The sequence below is a fragment of the Hyaena hyaena genome, unplaced genomic scaffold (genome assembly GCF_003009895.1).
Source record: "Hyaena hyaena isolate Hyena2069 unplaced genomic scaffold, ASM300989v1 scaffold_105, whole genome shotgun sequence".
In the NCBI taxonomy this organism is placed as follows: domain Eukaryota; kingdom Metazoa; phylum Chordata; class Mammalia; order Carnivora; family Hyaenidae; genus Hyaena; species Hyaena hyaena.
This window is the reverse complement of record NW_024080737.1, coordinates 1,988,298-2,004,564: the sequence shown is the minus strand read 5'-3', so window position 1 is coordinate 2,004,564 and position 16,267 is coordinate 1,988,298. Positions and strand designations below refer to the sequence as shown.

The window sequence follows — 16,267 nt, the reverse complement described above, 5'->3', positions numbered from 1 at the left end:
GGTCATGATCTCACGGTTCATAGATTCAAGCCCCACATCAAGCTCTGTGCTGAGAGCTCAGAGCCTGGAGCCTGCTTCCTATTCTGTGTGACTTCCTCTCTCTGCCTCTCCCTCACTCGCACTGTCACTCTGTCTCTTAAAAATGAATAAATGTAAAAAAAATTAAAAAAAAAAAAAAAAGAAAAGAAAAGAGGGGCACCTAGGTGGCTCAGTCGGTTAGGCATTCAACTTTGGCTCAGGTCATGATCTCACAACTTCCAGCCCCGCATCAGCCCCGCTGACAGCTCAGAGCCTGGAGCCTGCTTCAGATTCTGTATCTCCCTCTCTCTGTGACCCTCCCCTGCTCATGCTGTCTCTCTGTTTCTCAGAAATAAATAAATAAAAACATTTTTAAAAATTTAAAAAGAAAGGAGACAGCTTAGACATGCCTTAGGAATACCATCTTTCCCTATGTGGAGCCTTTTTATTTAAAAAAAAAAATGCTTAATAATATCTCATAGACAACAACTCACATTTTAATGTGAATCAAATTATATGTGAATATAAAAACCGGCATTGATTTTTTTATTTTCTTGAAATGACCTTTTTTTCTTCTACTTTACTTATATTTTTCAAACAGTTTTCATCAGTGATTTTGTATTTGGTTTCATTGTTGGCTTTATTCTTGTTACTTGTCAATTTTCAGAAAATAAACCAAAAACTTGATTTTATTTTTGCCCCTTCAGTCTTATTTTACTGATATAGTCTGATTCTTTATGTTTTTCTTTAAGCAAAATCTTAAAAGTATCTATAGTTATGCTGCTTTTCTTCTTTGTTAATTTTACTGTTTCTTTTTCCACACATTTGATATTGTGTAGTCTGGGTTAATCCTGAGTTGGGGTTAAACAAAAATCAAATCTTTGACTTTTTCATTACAAACCCAGTACTAGCCTTATATTCTGAGTCAGACTCTTCCTTTTTCTTTGTCACATTCATGGAGTTCTCAACTTCACAGATTCCAATCTAAATGGTCCTCTTTGGAATGGTGATTAGTTAAATCAGGCCCTGTTTTTCTTTAAGTGAAAAATCATATGCTGCGTAAGTTTCTGATACTAATTAAGAAACTCTTAGATGTGTCCACATTATGGGTTGTATAATTAATCTGTTAATGGCTCTTAGCCTTTTTTAATATATAGGCTACTTCTTTGCAGAATAAGATCCTCCAACTTTCTCCACTCAGTATAAGAAACAGGCTATCTTGGTGATAATAATAATTATATTTTTCTAGGAAAACTTATTAGTTTTCACTTAGTAAAATGAAATCTTATACACACAAACTACCTAAATTCTCATAAACTAATGCTTAGACAGTCATTGACACAAAATAAAATTTTATAGGCCAATATCATTATTTTACCATAAGGATAATACATAGGGTATTATAAGTGTATAAATAATATTTTGTGCCCTTTATTATGTTCGATGTTTTTATAAAATTGTTCCCTTGAGTTAAAATACTTCTCACCTTATAGATATTATATCACAATGTTTAAATGACTGTTAAACACGATTGATTAGTAAATATATAAACAACTTAAATCTTCCTTTGAAAATTTTATTTTCATTGACTTGAATGAAATAGCTGTACATGTGATTTTCTTTACATGAATAATCTTATTTTTCAGAACTTAACAGTATTAGCTCTAGGAATAGTCACCCCTTATATCCTTTAGGATTAAATGTGTTTTGTCTCCGCCCCCCCCATACTGTTGATATTTGAGCTGTTGCATGATGAACTCTGTCATTTAATTTCTAGCCTTCCTAATCTACTCTGTATAAATAGACTTGATATTTGTACTCTAGTTTTAATTTTATACCATAATTTTCAGATCTTTGAACAAATAAATATGAATATTTATATTAACCATTTTCCAATTAAGTACCATGTTTGGGAATTGATTGAGGTAACACTGTGTTACAGAGGTCAGGCGTATTTAGAGGTCAGTTACAACTGCCTTGGAGTCCTATTCAGTAATTTTAATTTTCTATTAAAAAATAAAAAGCCCAAATTGTGTCTTGTGTTTGATCTTTAAGATAAGATATATCGTTTTATTTAAATTTAAACCATGTTGAAGTTCAAACCAAGCCTAAATAGTACCTTGTAGTCAATCACAATATTGTTAGGACAAGAGATAATGTTATGGTTTTCTCATTAATGCCTTTCAGAGCCTGTTTCCTGAGCCGCTGTCTATACAGAGTCGTTCTGTACAATTTCTCAGAACTCTGTGGGAGAAGACCCAGGCAGAGGGTGCTCACAGCTTTGAAACAGCCATGATGGAATCCACATTTCCACAGCAGAAGGTAAATGTTTCTTTCCTTGCACATGGTATTTTATTATTTTTAAAATTAAAAAAAATTTTAATGCCTATTTATTTTTGAGAGAGAGAGAGAGACAGACAGACAGACAGACAGACAAAGCACGAGCAAGGGAAGGGCAGAGAGAGAGAGGGACACAGAATCCAAAGCAAGCTCCAGGCTCCAAGCTGTCAGCACAGAGCCCGACACAGGGCTCAAACTCACAAACCATGAGATCATGGCCTGAGCCAAAGTCAGATGCTTAACTGACTGAGCCACATGGTTGCCCCATTGGATAGTAACTCTTTATCCTATATGTCATTTGCAAGTATATTCTCCATTCCATCAGTTGCCTTTTAGTTTAGTTGATTGTTTCCTTTGCTGTGCAAAAGCTTTTTATCTTGATGAAGTACCAATGATTCATTTTTGCTTTTATTTCTCTTGCCTCTGGAGACATGTCCAGTGAGAAGTTGCTGTGGCTGATGTCAACGAGGTTGCTCCCACTTTTGTCCTGTAGGATTTTGATGGTTTCCTGTCTCACATTTAGGTCTTTCATCATTTTGAATTTGTGTGTGTGTGTGTGTGTGTGTATGGTATAATAAAGTGGTCCAGTTTCATTCCTCTGCATGTTGCTGTCCACTTCTCACAGCACCATTTATCGAAGAGACTTTTTTTTCCATTGGATGCTCTTTCCTGCTTTGTCAAAAATTAGCTGGCCGTACATTTGTGGGTCTATTTGTAGGTTCTCTTTTCTGTTCCATTGACCTATGTGTCTGTTTTTCTTCTAGAACCATACTGCCTTGATGTTTACAGCTTTGTAATACAGCCTGAAGCTTGAAACTGTGATTCTTCCAGCTTTGGCTTTCTTTTTCAACCTTACTTTGGGTATCTGGTGTCTTTTATGGTTCCATATAAATTTCCGTATTGCTTGTTCTAGCTCTGTGAAGAATGCTGGTGTTATTTTGATAGACATTGCATTGAATGTACAGATTTCTTTGGGTAGTATAGGCATGGAATGTTTTTCTGTTTCTTTGTGTCTTCTTCAATTTCTATGATTTTCTATAGCTTTCTATAGCTTTTAGCATACAGATCTTTTATCTCTTTGGTTAGGTTTATTCCTGGGTATCTTATGGTTTCTGGTGCATTATAATGGATATATTATTTTAATTTTTTTAATGTTTATTTACTTTTGAGAGAGAGACAGAGAGGTAGAGCACAAGTGGGGGAGGGGTAGAGAAAGAGAGGGAGACACAGAATCTGAAGCAGGCTCCAGACTCTGAGCTGTCAGCACAGAGTCCAATGATGGGGGGGGCGACCTCAAACTCACAAACTGTGAGATCCTGACATTAGTGGAAGTCAGATGCTTAACCAACTGAGCCACCCAGGCACCCATAGAACATATTATTTTAAACTAGCATTCAAAACTGCCTTGAAACAATTTGCCCTTTTCTTAAGTTTAATTTTATCTTCTTTCACTTAACTTCTTTCATCATTATAAAAAAATGATGATTAATTAATGCTTTTTCATGTGGTAATCTTTGAAAGGACAGAGTGATACTGGTAGACAGGGTCATTGCCTGTTATGACTGTTAAATTAACATTTGTTAAATGGAGCACATGGTGCCAGATGGTGAGTCCCAGTTCAACAACAGACCACAGGAGAAAGTGAAATAGAGAAATTGATTACTCACAGGTTCTGAGGGAAGTACATGGCCCACCTTGAGGGACTACATGGGGAGGTCAAGGCAAGGTACAGGCAGAAAAAGAGGCAGGACCTGGGACTCATTCCTTTATTGCAGCTACAGATAAAGGACTTTGGAGTTCCCAAGATAAGGCCAGATTTATCAATTCAAACCAGAAAGTAGGTTTCTATAATCCTCACCAGAGTCTATCTAACAGGCATATCAGGAGAAGGCCGTAGGAACCAGAAGAAACTTGATCACAAGAGCCATTTGAGGCATCATATCAGGGTTGTGTATTTGTCTGTGACTCTACAAGCTGCTATCTAGGGCATGATTGTGCATGAGGGGATTAGTGTCAGTTTAAGGCCCCTACAGCCCACTTGGCCAAACAAAATGGATGCCAAGGCTGCAATACAATGGAATAGCTTAGACAAATTCTCAATAGTGTTGTTTGAGGCTCACAGACTGACATAACACAGTCCATTCAGAGGCACACAAAATCTTCAGAGTGGTATAGAATAGGAAACATTTTACAAAACAAGACCATGGACTCTAGGGTTGAAAGGGAAAGAGCATCAGGAAACTGGGCTCCAGTTCTTTAGTGCTTTTTATTTCTTCCTCCTTCCTTCTCCTCATCTCCTTGTCCTCTGCAATTGCCACAAAGCAAGGAAATGGAAATAATGTGGACAGGAGAGAGAGAGCATGGTCAGGGTGAAAAAGAGCTCTATTGAGACAAACAAGTATGACTTGAGACACAACATTTTAGGAGTGTGGAAACAGAGGCAACACTCTCAGGACACAATTGACTGAGACCTCCTGGGCAGACACCCATGGGGGAAAGCCCAGAATATGGAACTACAGCCATTTGCCAAATAGAGTGAAACTGGAAGTGTACATATACAGTACAATCACATCAGTGATTACATCAGTATATGTACACTAGGAAAAGTCATAGGCCTGGGTATGGAGAAAACAATCTGAAGAAACCTATCTGGAAATAGGGAAACCATTTAGGAAGCTACTACTAGAATTAGGTAGGAAATGAGCTCTAAACTAAAATTGGATGTTGTAGGAAGAAGATGGATTCAAGAGCTATTAAAGAAGTAAAACCAATAGGACTTGGTTCTTAATAAGGAAAATGGAAGAGCCAAGGATGACTGCATGTGCTTCATATGGCTAAATGGATGATGGCACCATCTTGAAAAAAGACACCACAAAGGAAGCTGAGTTAGAGGAAGAAGATAAAGCATTCTTAATTATGTATTTTGAGCCTGACTTATCTGTATAGATAACCAGGTGTTGGTGGCTGAAATGCCTGTGTGGGCCTCAGGATGAAGCCCATTAATGGAGACATGGATTTAGAAGTCATAAGTTAGCACTTGATGTCATGGCATAGACTGGATCAATCAGGGAAAATACATACAATGAAAATAGAGAATGGTTATTGGTCTCTCCTTGGTAAGTATAACCAGCTTCTCTAAGCTCTTCTCATACTCAAAGATTCAATTATTCTTATTTTTCCTTTAAGAAAAGCCCAGGATAAGTACTGGATGCTTACTCCAGAGGTTCTGAGAGTATACGATCATGGTCTCTGTCCTTGTTTTACTATTAGATGAGGAGCAGGTTTACCAATGTTAAATAAGTTCAAAGTATGAACAAGTAGCAAATTAATCAAAAACTGTTATATTGTGAAACTAACTCAATACCTCCAAAGTGCTGAAGGATTATAAGAAGGATGACAAATGAGTATGATTAATCAGAAATTCATTTAGAATGGTCTGTGAGATACTAAAGATGCATCCAACTATTGCATCACTATTTTTTGGCTTTGGGTTAAGAATTAGACTTGCAGTTTTAAGAATAAAGGAAATGCCATAATTGCATCAATGCAAAGTAGAATGGAATTTTTTTGCATATTTCACTCAAATATTAAACTGTTGCATCATGATTAAAGAAAATACCTCAAATTCTTATAAATTTTTCATGAAAACGGTGTTTTAACTGCAGGCAACTAGTAAATTAAAACTTGGCAGGCTGCTTCAAGTCCTCAGAGATTTTGTTTTAAATTGGCAAACCAGTTTTGTGCATATCTACAAATATACTTCTTCATATTTGTTCTATTTTATACCAATAAATATTCCTCTAGGGAAAAATTAGCTGCAAGTCAAAATGGTTTTGAAATCTTTAGTTTTGTAATTTTGTTTATTCGTAAGTGAGGAAAAACCACTTTGATATCTAGAATGTGTATTATGTACCAAAGTTATCTGCATAAGTATTTCTCAATCAAATTGATTTTCATCTGTTTTTTTATGATGTGTTCTGTTCACTAAATTCAAAATAGCTGTGAAAATAATCCAAAGTCTGCTTTATTTTCCCCACATGTGCCAGTATATACATACCAGCAATTTGAAAGTGGTGTGCATGTGTATATCTGTTTCTGTAAATAAGTTAACACTGTGGATTCACATCACCAAAAAAGGAAGAAATTCTTGAGGAAATGCCTGAGTCTCTAGAATGTAATGCTCTGGAAGGCTCGTTATTGTGATTGCTTTTTAACAGTGGAATTTTAGAACTAAAGATCAACAGTAAGGTAGCTAATAAATTGAAAACCGTTTGAGGGCAGGAATTGCACCCCATTTCCCATTGCATTTGCAGGGTTACACAGTAGCTGGCATACACTGGGCTCCAACTGAATAAATAAGTGAATGCTGCCATTTTCCAAATATTAAAATTAGAAGCAAAGGGACCTGTTGAAAGTCACACAACTAGTCAATGGCAGAGCTAAAACATGAGCACATGCCAAGGTGACACCGATGTATCTGATTCTTCTCTACTCTGGGCACGTAAGAAGATAACATTTCTCTGCCTCTTGAAGAAAGGCTTGGCCATGTGACTTGCTTTAGCCAATGAAATATGAAAAAGGATATGTGTCACTCCCCCCAGAAGCATTTAAAAACAACTACATGAGTCTCTGTGTTTCCTTTTTTCATTTACCATGGTGATTATAGAAGCAGACTTTGATATTAAGTTGCCAGCAGATAGACACAGAATAATGAGCCACCACATGGAAGACCACTGCTCTGGAGAGCCATCCAGACCCACTACAATCTTTTGATTTGCTAAAAACTAAGGTTTTGGTATTACTGCAGCATAACCCCTCTATCTTGACTCATACATCTAGCAGAATAGGTAAGTGTGGCTCTGAAGCTAGACTTCCTGGCTTTAAAATCTGTCTCTGCCCCTTGCCAGTTCTAAAGCCTTTGGCCCCACATTCCAGTGTCTTTATCTGTACCATGGCAATAATATTTACTCTACCTCATAGAGCTGTTTGAGGATTGAATAAGTTAATACATAGAGAATCCTCAGAACAGTGGTCACTGTTGTGATTTCTCAATAAAGGTTAGCTCGTATTCTCTGGCCAGCATTTCTCTCTCTCTTTCTCTCAAGAATAAAGAAGACACTGTATAGATAACTTAACTCCAGGTTGATTCAAAGCCTACATGTAATTGATGAAACCTTATAATTAGAAGAAAATATCTAAAGTTGTCTTTATGACCTCAGGATAAGAAAGAATGTCTTAAGATATGAGTGAGCAGAAATCATGAAAAATAAATAAATATTTGACTACATAAATGTTTAAATTTCTGTATTACAAAAGACACTATAACAAAATTAAAAGGCGAGCACAAGGTATGAGAAGGTATTTGAAATATGTGTAATTAACCCAAAAATCTGCTAAATCAACAAGGAAGAGACAAACAACCCAAGACAAAGCTGGGCAAAGAATGTGAACAGAAAATTCAGTCAACAGGAAACTCAAATGGCCAATAAAGATAAGAAAAAAAGTTTAGTCTCACTCACTGAAATAATTGATTTAAATATTTTAAAATGATATGCCATTTTATAAAGATCAGACTGGCAAGAATAAAAAACTGTGACAATACAAATCTTGGCCAAGAATTGGAAAAAACAAGAATGTTCATATGCCACAAATAAGAGTATAACAGATTAATCTACTTAAAAAAGAAAAAAACGTACTTAAGAAATATATAATCATTAATTATATTCGTATATGAACCCTAGCTAACAGTCAAGGAGGATGAGTAACTAGCTTTTTAGAATCTTCATACCACTGTGGGGCACCTGGGTGGCTCGATTGGTTAGGTGTCTGACTTCAGCTCAGATCATGATCTCAGAGTTCATGAATCCAAGGCCCGTACTGAGCCTCTGCACTGGTGGTACAGAGCTTGCGTGGGACTCTCTCTCTCTACCCCTTTCCCACTTGTGCTTTCTCTCTCTTAAATTAAATAAATAAACATGGGGAAAAATAAACCCAGAATCTTAGTACTACTCAAAGCTTACCAGAAAAATGCTTAAGCATTTTATCAAAAATAATTATTGCTTTTTTACCACAAAGAAGTTTTGTATCAAAACACACAAAAATATTCTATCCTAGACAAAGTTTAAGACAATTTTTCTTTATAACCTTTTAAAAAGAACAATCTAGCAATAAACTCCTCTACCCTATTATCTTTCAATTCCATTTGTGGGTGAAACACCAAGAGACATATACAGATGTCAAGTGAACATTATTTTCACCAAAACATCAGGAGCAATGCAAATGTTCCCCCCATCAGTAGATAAATGAAGAAAATGTTGTGATATAATCATGTTATACAAGCAATGAAAATGAATTAATTAGACCTATATGTAATAACATGGGACCAGTCTTGAAAAAAGGATATTAAATTTTATTTATTTATTTATGTATTTATTGTTAACGTTTATTTATTTTTGAGAGAGAAAACATGAGTGGGGGAGGGACAGAGAGAGAGAAAGAAGATCCAAAGTGGGCTTTGCACTGACAACAGTGAGCCTGATGCAGGTCTCGAACACAAAAACCAAGAGATCATAACCTGAGCTGAAGTCAATTGCTCAGCTGACTAAGCCACCCAGGTGCTCCAAGGATATTAAGTTTTAATGAGCAAGTTGCAAAAGTATGATAAATAGCATGGTAGCTTACATAGATTTTTTATTATACTCTAAGCAGTATTATGAATGCTTATCGGTACATACACCTGTGGGAAAAATATACCATGTTTGGAATCAGATCAAAATTCCTGATAATAGAAGTGGGTAAAGAAGAGAGGGAAATATTACTAGAAAGAGAATTAAGGAAATCTCAATTTCATCTGGATTTTTTTTTCTAAAAAATCAAGCAAAATGTCAGTATTTATTAATATGGCAAGTAGGGTATTTCTTACATTATCCTTTGTATATGCTTTTCTAGCTTTTAAAAAAAATAATTAAACCTATAAGTAATGTCTAAAAGTAGAGTGTTGATAGATTTGACTACATGAAAATATAAAGTTTATTTTTAAAAAAACCTGTCATTCACAATAACTTAAGATGAAAATATGTATAATAATAATGAAAGACAAGGCTTAATATCCTAAAGATACCATAGGTTCATGCAAGTCAAACGTTAATGCACCAAGGACATGAGCAAACAACTCAAAGGAGACTCAGTTCAAAAAAGCATTCTGCTTCATCAATAGTCAAAGATATAAAAATTTAAATTAAAATAACATTAATATTACCCTCTTTTAATCCACTTTTAGAAGGATAATAATCAGTTCTGGCTACAGCAAGGGAGTTTGGACACACACATTTTTAGTTGAAGTGTAAATTATTTCAACACTTCTAAAAAACAATTTAGAAATACAGGTCAAGAGTCTTAAAAATATTCATATCCTTTAACACAGTGATTCCATTTCTAGGAATCTATTCTAAAGAAATAATCTGAAATTTGTACAAAACCCAAGATATGCACATCAAATAAATACTGTGGAGGTATTTATAAATAGCCTAAATATCTAAGGATAAATACATATATATGTTTCCATATGGAAGAATATTAAGAAAACATGAAAAATCATATTTATGAGAAATGTTTAATGACATGAAACAATGCTATGTCAAATGACATATTGCAAGATAAAAAATTATTTATATAAAGAGGATTGTTTGGAGGGTTGCCCATTAAAACAACCAAAAGGAAATATACTGAAATGTTAGCAATGGTTAGCTCTGGTTGATGGGATTAGCATATTTGAAATCTTTTGTTAGACGTTTGTGTTTCTTTTATAATCAGAGAAAAAATGTATTACAGAAGTATGACTTTTAGTTACATTGCTTTATGTAAGTATACATAAATGAGCAGTTTACTTAAAGAAAAATCCATTTTAAGCTCATCAATTTTCATTATAAAATAAAGATTTTTAGAAAGAGGGCAGAAAATCCATTAATTTACTTAAGAAATGAGGAGCATGGCCTCTGGGAGCAACTAGAGATACCATTAGTAATTTCATGCTAGTGCATGTGCGGCCCAGCCCTTCAGAGGGATCGGCGTTCTGATTATCAGAGGTCCAGACAGTTGACGAAGTTGATTGGGGATTGCTAAAAGATTGGAATTTCAGAGAGAAGTTTCCTTTATTGACACACATGTTCCAGTTCCCAAAGCATGGAGAAATTCCATATGCCATAGAAATGAGGTCTCAAAACTGCCCATTATGGAAACAAAAAAAAATTTAAATTTACTGCTGAAATAAAATATGCCCCATCTGGCTAACATTTGGAGATTTGTTTTCAATCCACATTGCTACAAACATACTTGACAAGTCCCAGGGTAATTGGCTGTAGTGTCAAAGCATAAATAAAACTGAAGCACCAATTCTGGGTATAACAAAAGGAGACCTTCTGATGCTCCCCAAGACTTAGATTTAATGTGTTGAGTTGCAGTGCTAATAAAGTGCTCGAGGAAATAAATGCACAAGTATGGAGTCGGTTAACTATATATAGGCTATAACTATTCATGTTCTTTGTTTTTTTTTTTTTAATGTTTTATTTATTTCTAGGAGAGAGAGAGAGAGACAGCGTGAGCAGGGGAGGGTCAGAGAGAGAGGGAGTCACAGACTGAAACAGGCTCCAGACGCGGGGCTCGAACCCACGAACCGCGAGATCATGACCTAAGCGAAAGTCGGACGCTTAACCGACTAAGCCACCCAGGCGCCCCTAACTATTCATGTTCTTAAGGGAAATTTAAGTCTACATGTGTGATGTAAGTGACAAGTATTGTAGGTCAGCCTCGAGGGAGAGCAGGGTGTATCGTGGTGTTTGAGAAAGATTAGTTATGCTGAGCCCTCCCTTTCAGGGCAATCTAGTGAGGATGGGGTAACTGGGAATTGGGTTTGTGATTTCAAAAGCCTAGATTGGGGTGAGGACTTCTAGGCTGCAAGCTGAGAAGCAGGAAAATCTGATTGGCACTATCTAGGAAGCAAAGGCGAGGTAAAGGGATGAAAAAAATAAAAATAACAAGGTATGAATAAAACCTAGTGATTAAGAGGTAAGCTCCATGAGAATATAAATCATAATAGAAATCTGAAGGCAAGGAGGTTGAGAGGGAAGATTGAGGGTATAATGTAGACACAGATGCAAATGTCTGGGACCTGCCTGGCTCAAAGACAGAGCTGGTTGGGAGTATGGTAGACATTAAAATAGAGTCTGGGCTGGGGCATCTGGGTGGCTCAGTTGGTTAAGCGTCTGACTCCTAATTTCAGCTTCAGGTCATGATCTCATGGTTCGTGAGTTTGAGCCCCACACTGGGCTCTTTGCTGATAGCATGGAGCCTGCTTGGGATCCTCTATCTCCCTTTCTCTCTCTGCCCCTCCCCAGCTTATGCTTGCACTCTCTCTCAAAATAAATAAGTAAACTTAAAAAACTCAAGTCTTGGCTTTAAAAAACTTTTTTAAAAGTGTTTATTTACTTTTGAGAGACAGAGAGAACAAGAGTGGGGGAGGAGCAGAGAGACCAAATAACATGGTCTGGGATAATTTACCTCTGCCTTATAAGCCACAGCAAGGAGCTTACATTTTGTTGCAATCTATGGGAAGTCACTGAAGAGTTTTGAGCAGCAGACATTATTACCCAGTCTATTTTCAAATAATCACTCTGTCCCCAGGTGAAGGCTAGATGAGAAAGGGGCAAAAGTAGAATCAGGGAGTCTATCGCCCACCCAGATGAGAGAAGAGAGTAGTTTGAGCTGGGATGGTCCTGGCAGGGATAGAAATGAATGACACATTCAGTATAAATTTTGGAGGTAAAAGGGACATAGCAAGCTAATGGGTGAGTGTAAGGGTGAGGGAGACTTTTGAATATCTTAAATTTAAAATGTCTATGAGGGGGCGCCTGGGTGGCTTAGTCGGTTAAGCATCCGACTTTCGCTTAGGTCATGATCTCGCGGTTCGTGGGTTCGAGCCCCGCGTCGGGCTCTGTGCTGACAGCCAGCTCAGAGCCTGGAGCCTGTTTCAGTCTGTGACCCCCTCTCTCTCTGACCCTCCCCTGCTCACACTGTCTCTCCTCTCTCCTAGAAATAAATAAAACATTAAAAAAATAAATAAATAAAAAATAAATAAATAAAATGTCTATGAGATGTCCCAGTGTAATTGTCTAGTAGACAATTCTGTGGTTTAGGCCGCAGACGAGGGCTCTGTTGGCACAGAGGTGGTGAAAACCACAGGAAGATTGAAGCAATCTGGAAGACAGTCAAAGGCACAGCCAGTGAAGGACTGAATCCAGAGAGCAGCAGAAAGACAACAGAAACTCAGAAAGTATCGTGGTCACACATCTCAAGAGAGTCCAAGAAAGAGATGGCAAGAAAGTGAATGGGATTTGGCAGCCAGGTCAAGGCAGCAAAGTACAAGAAAGTACCCATCCAATTGGGCAACTTGGAAAAGGCAGTTTTAATGGAGTTTGAAAGGCAAGGTTCAAAATGGAGTTGGCGAAGAAATGAGGAAGAAAGAATGAGGAAGGAGACAGCATGTGTAGAGAGCTGTTTTAGAGGTTGGAGCTGAATGGGTTCATAAATCGAGGAAGTATGGAGATGGTTTAGAATGGAAGCCTCCAGCACATGTTTGCAAGTGTTGGGATGATACAACAGATAAGGTGAGGATGATGAACAGATGAGAGGAAGTGATTGCACACAGACCCAGATTTGATGGGAGAAAGATGAATGAGTTCTGTTTCATGACTTTTCATCTTTTTCAGTGACATAAGAGGTGAGGCCACCAGCTGAAAGCGTGATGGGGGAGGGGGGATGGAATATAGGAAGTGTGAGGAAAGAAAGTCTAAAATGAAATTCTCAGACAAAGGAACCATGAACTCACTAGGGAACTATAGCAGGACTTTCAGACCATGAGAAACATCCATTTGGGTCTACAGTCATGGATTTAAAGTAAAAATGGAGGGGTACCTGGGTGGCTCAGTCTGTTAAGTGTCTGACTTCAGCTCAGGTCATGATCTCATGTTTTGTGAGTTTGAGCCCTGTGTCAGGCTGTGTGCTGACAGTTCAGAGCCTGGAGCCTGCTTTGGATTCTGTGTCTCCCTCTCTTTCTGCACCCCCCCCCAACTCATGCTGTCTCTCTCTCTCTCAAAAATAAATAAACATTAAAGTTTTTTTTTAATTTACAGTAAAAATGGAAATATGATTTTCGCCAGTAGTGATCAGCTGTTTAGGTGCTAAAACATAGTTCATCCAAGCTTGAGCTTTTGTGTTTTGGTTGAGTGGTAATTAAGCAGTGAAAGATTTCAAGGTAGGGGAAATCTTTGATAAGACAGAGGTGTCAAGATGTTGACCAAAAAAGAAAAGATTTAAAAGATTAAGAAAAAGAATGTAGGAAACCCAATTTTAGAAACAGAAAGATGGTCTTCAGAGCCCAGGGAAAAAAGTTATTTTCTTTTTAAGTTTATTTATTTATTTTGAGAGAGACCAGAGAGCACAAGTGTGGGAAGGGGGGAGGTGGACATAGGATTCAAAGTGGGCTCCATGCTGACACCAGAGACACCAGTGTGGGGCCCGAACTCACAAATCATGAGACCTGAGCCAAAGTCAGATGCTTAACTGACTGAGCTACTCAAGCACCCCAAAAAGTTATTTTCTGAATAAGGAAGAGGATGGATTTGTGCTGAGCTTCTCTTCACAAGAACCCTCTGCTTCTCCTCTCAGCCCCAACCCATGCTCTACTACTCCCCTTAGAAACAAGAGCGCAAGCTCATCCATAGCACTGCTGGCCAAGGCAAAAGCAGACAGACAGTGGCCACCAGGCGAGATGAGGCCAGTTGCGACTGTGGCCATACTCCCTGCTGCGTGTGTGAGACTTGCAGTGCTAGGTAGCACTTTGAGAGTATTAGCTTAAGCACAAGATGAGCTTTTATCATAGTTTCTGTGCTATTGGTAGACCCACACTTCTCCACCATAGCCACATAATAGTTCATCAGAGATCAACGTGATTAACACAAGAAGACAGGCTCCAAGGTGGAGAGAGTCCTTGACAGGAGCACACCCTCTGGAGACTTTTATAAGCATGACTTTTATTGATACCTTAGGACCAGAGGGTTTGGAAGTCCAGCCAGATTCTAAACTTTGCCTCCCTAAATACTGTCTCTACCTTCATTCAGATTCTTTTTTTCCCCTTAAGAGCTATACATTATAACAACCTATAGGACTCCTTATTTAAACAATTCCATACACACAACTCATATTAAGCAATTGCACATGACTTTATAAACACATTGAACCTAAGTGACTACTATCTATTTAAAAATGAGAAAATTGTTATCCTTATACTTGTCTAATTAATACACACTATTGGTATCTCCCTGACTACCACCCACACATATTATATGTATGCTTTATGTAAGCCTTTTTAAAGAAATTAAAATTGGCAGGAGAAATGTTCTCTTAGTATAGTTTAAAACCTGGTTTATCACATGTATTGTATTTCCTTCATTTTTCACAAGCCAAACTGTCCTATAATGAAGCATGTCAATTTTACTACTGTAGTGAACATTCCTTCACAGTCAGCCAGATGTTCTGCATCAGTCAAGGAAATTTAAAAAAAAAACACACACACACACACTTTAGAAAATAGTTAACAAAATAACTCTATTCCTGGGGGAACAGAGGTATGCGGCTCCTCTGAAAAGTCTATTTCAATCCAATAGTCATTTGGGTTCTTTTCTTAAATGATCAGTGCATGAGTAAAATATTGTACTTTTTTCCTCAGTGCTATCACAGATACTGTGGAATGCCTACAAACACTGGACACTAAACTATTGGAACAAACAGCACTTTTTTTCAAGCAAAGAGGAAGTGTGGTAGTTACAGTACACGGTAACTAGTGTCACTTTATTGTACTTCCTCTGCATGACCCCTTAAACAAAATGAATAACAAAGGTTTCATCTTTTGCAACTGAGATCTATTTTCATAATAGCCAAACATTTATAAAAGGAGACTACTCATACTGAATAATAGTTATTATTTACTGAAAGCTGGGTTTCACTAAAGTAATGAAACTTTTTGTACATGGCTTCTGAATATACTCTACAAAATATTTTTGGAAGAGATTTTGGAAAATGTTTTGAGCAGAGCCATGTCACTAAAATATGAGTAGTCACCCAAGTTTAACATTCACTTCAAAAATATCAAATCCTGGTATTTTTGATGTAAAAAATCATAGCAATTTAGGTATCTCAATAACAGACATATCAAGAAAGGGAACAGTCAGTGGCACTATTTGCCTTTTTTTTAAGATCCTGTATATTGCATGTAGATTAGCAAACTTTTGGTGCTAGGGAGATATTACCACATCACCCTCTTTCCTTTAGGGATTACGAAGTAACCTTTATTTTTTTTAAATTAAGTATACAAATATTTCCTAAAGTCTAATTATTTTCAATATATTATTGCATTGTTTTATACTATCTTCACTACAATTTGGGGTTACTACTAATGACCGTTCCTAGGGATAGGGGCCTTCTTTTTTAAGTTCTTTGCTAAATATAGTCAGTAGAATGATTTGATGGCTCATTTCAGGGTCTGATAATTCATTCCTTCCAAAGTCTCCCTTGTAGCCATCCCAAATTGCTCATGCTGAGTGTGAGCCCCTTTCTTCAGGACCTTTTACCAGAGCTGACGGGAAGCATTAGAACCCCGCCCCTCCCTCCCCCCTCCAGTGCTGCTGTGTAGTTCTTAGACCTTAGTCCATGCAAGAGTCCCTGGAGACCTTGTTTAAATGCAAGTTTCTGGGACCTCTGTGGACCTCACAAATGGTAATTTTGGGGATAGACCTGGGACTCTGCATTTCTGACATATGATCCAAGTGATTCTGAGGCAGAAGGTCCCACCAACTTT

General features: G+C 37.3%; 1 protein-coding gene across 2 annotated transcripts in view; it reads left to right on the top strand.

Annotated features, from left to right (window-relative positions):
• VEPH1 (ventricular zone expressed PH domain containing 1) overlaps nucleotides 1–16,267 on the top strand; it is a 218,740-nt gene that overhangs the window by 167,343 nt on the left and 35,130 nt on the right. Inside the window, exon 10 of one of the 2 annotated variants that reach the window (XM_039236068.1) lies at nucleotides 2,206–2,340. The exons of the other annotated variant lie outside the window; for it this stretch is intronic. Coding sequence (XP_039091999.1) covers nucleotides 2,206–2,340 — 135 coding nt within the window. The remainder of the gene's footprint in view (nucleotides 1–2,205; nucleotides 2,341–16,267) is intronic. 2 annotated transcript variants of the gene reach the window in all.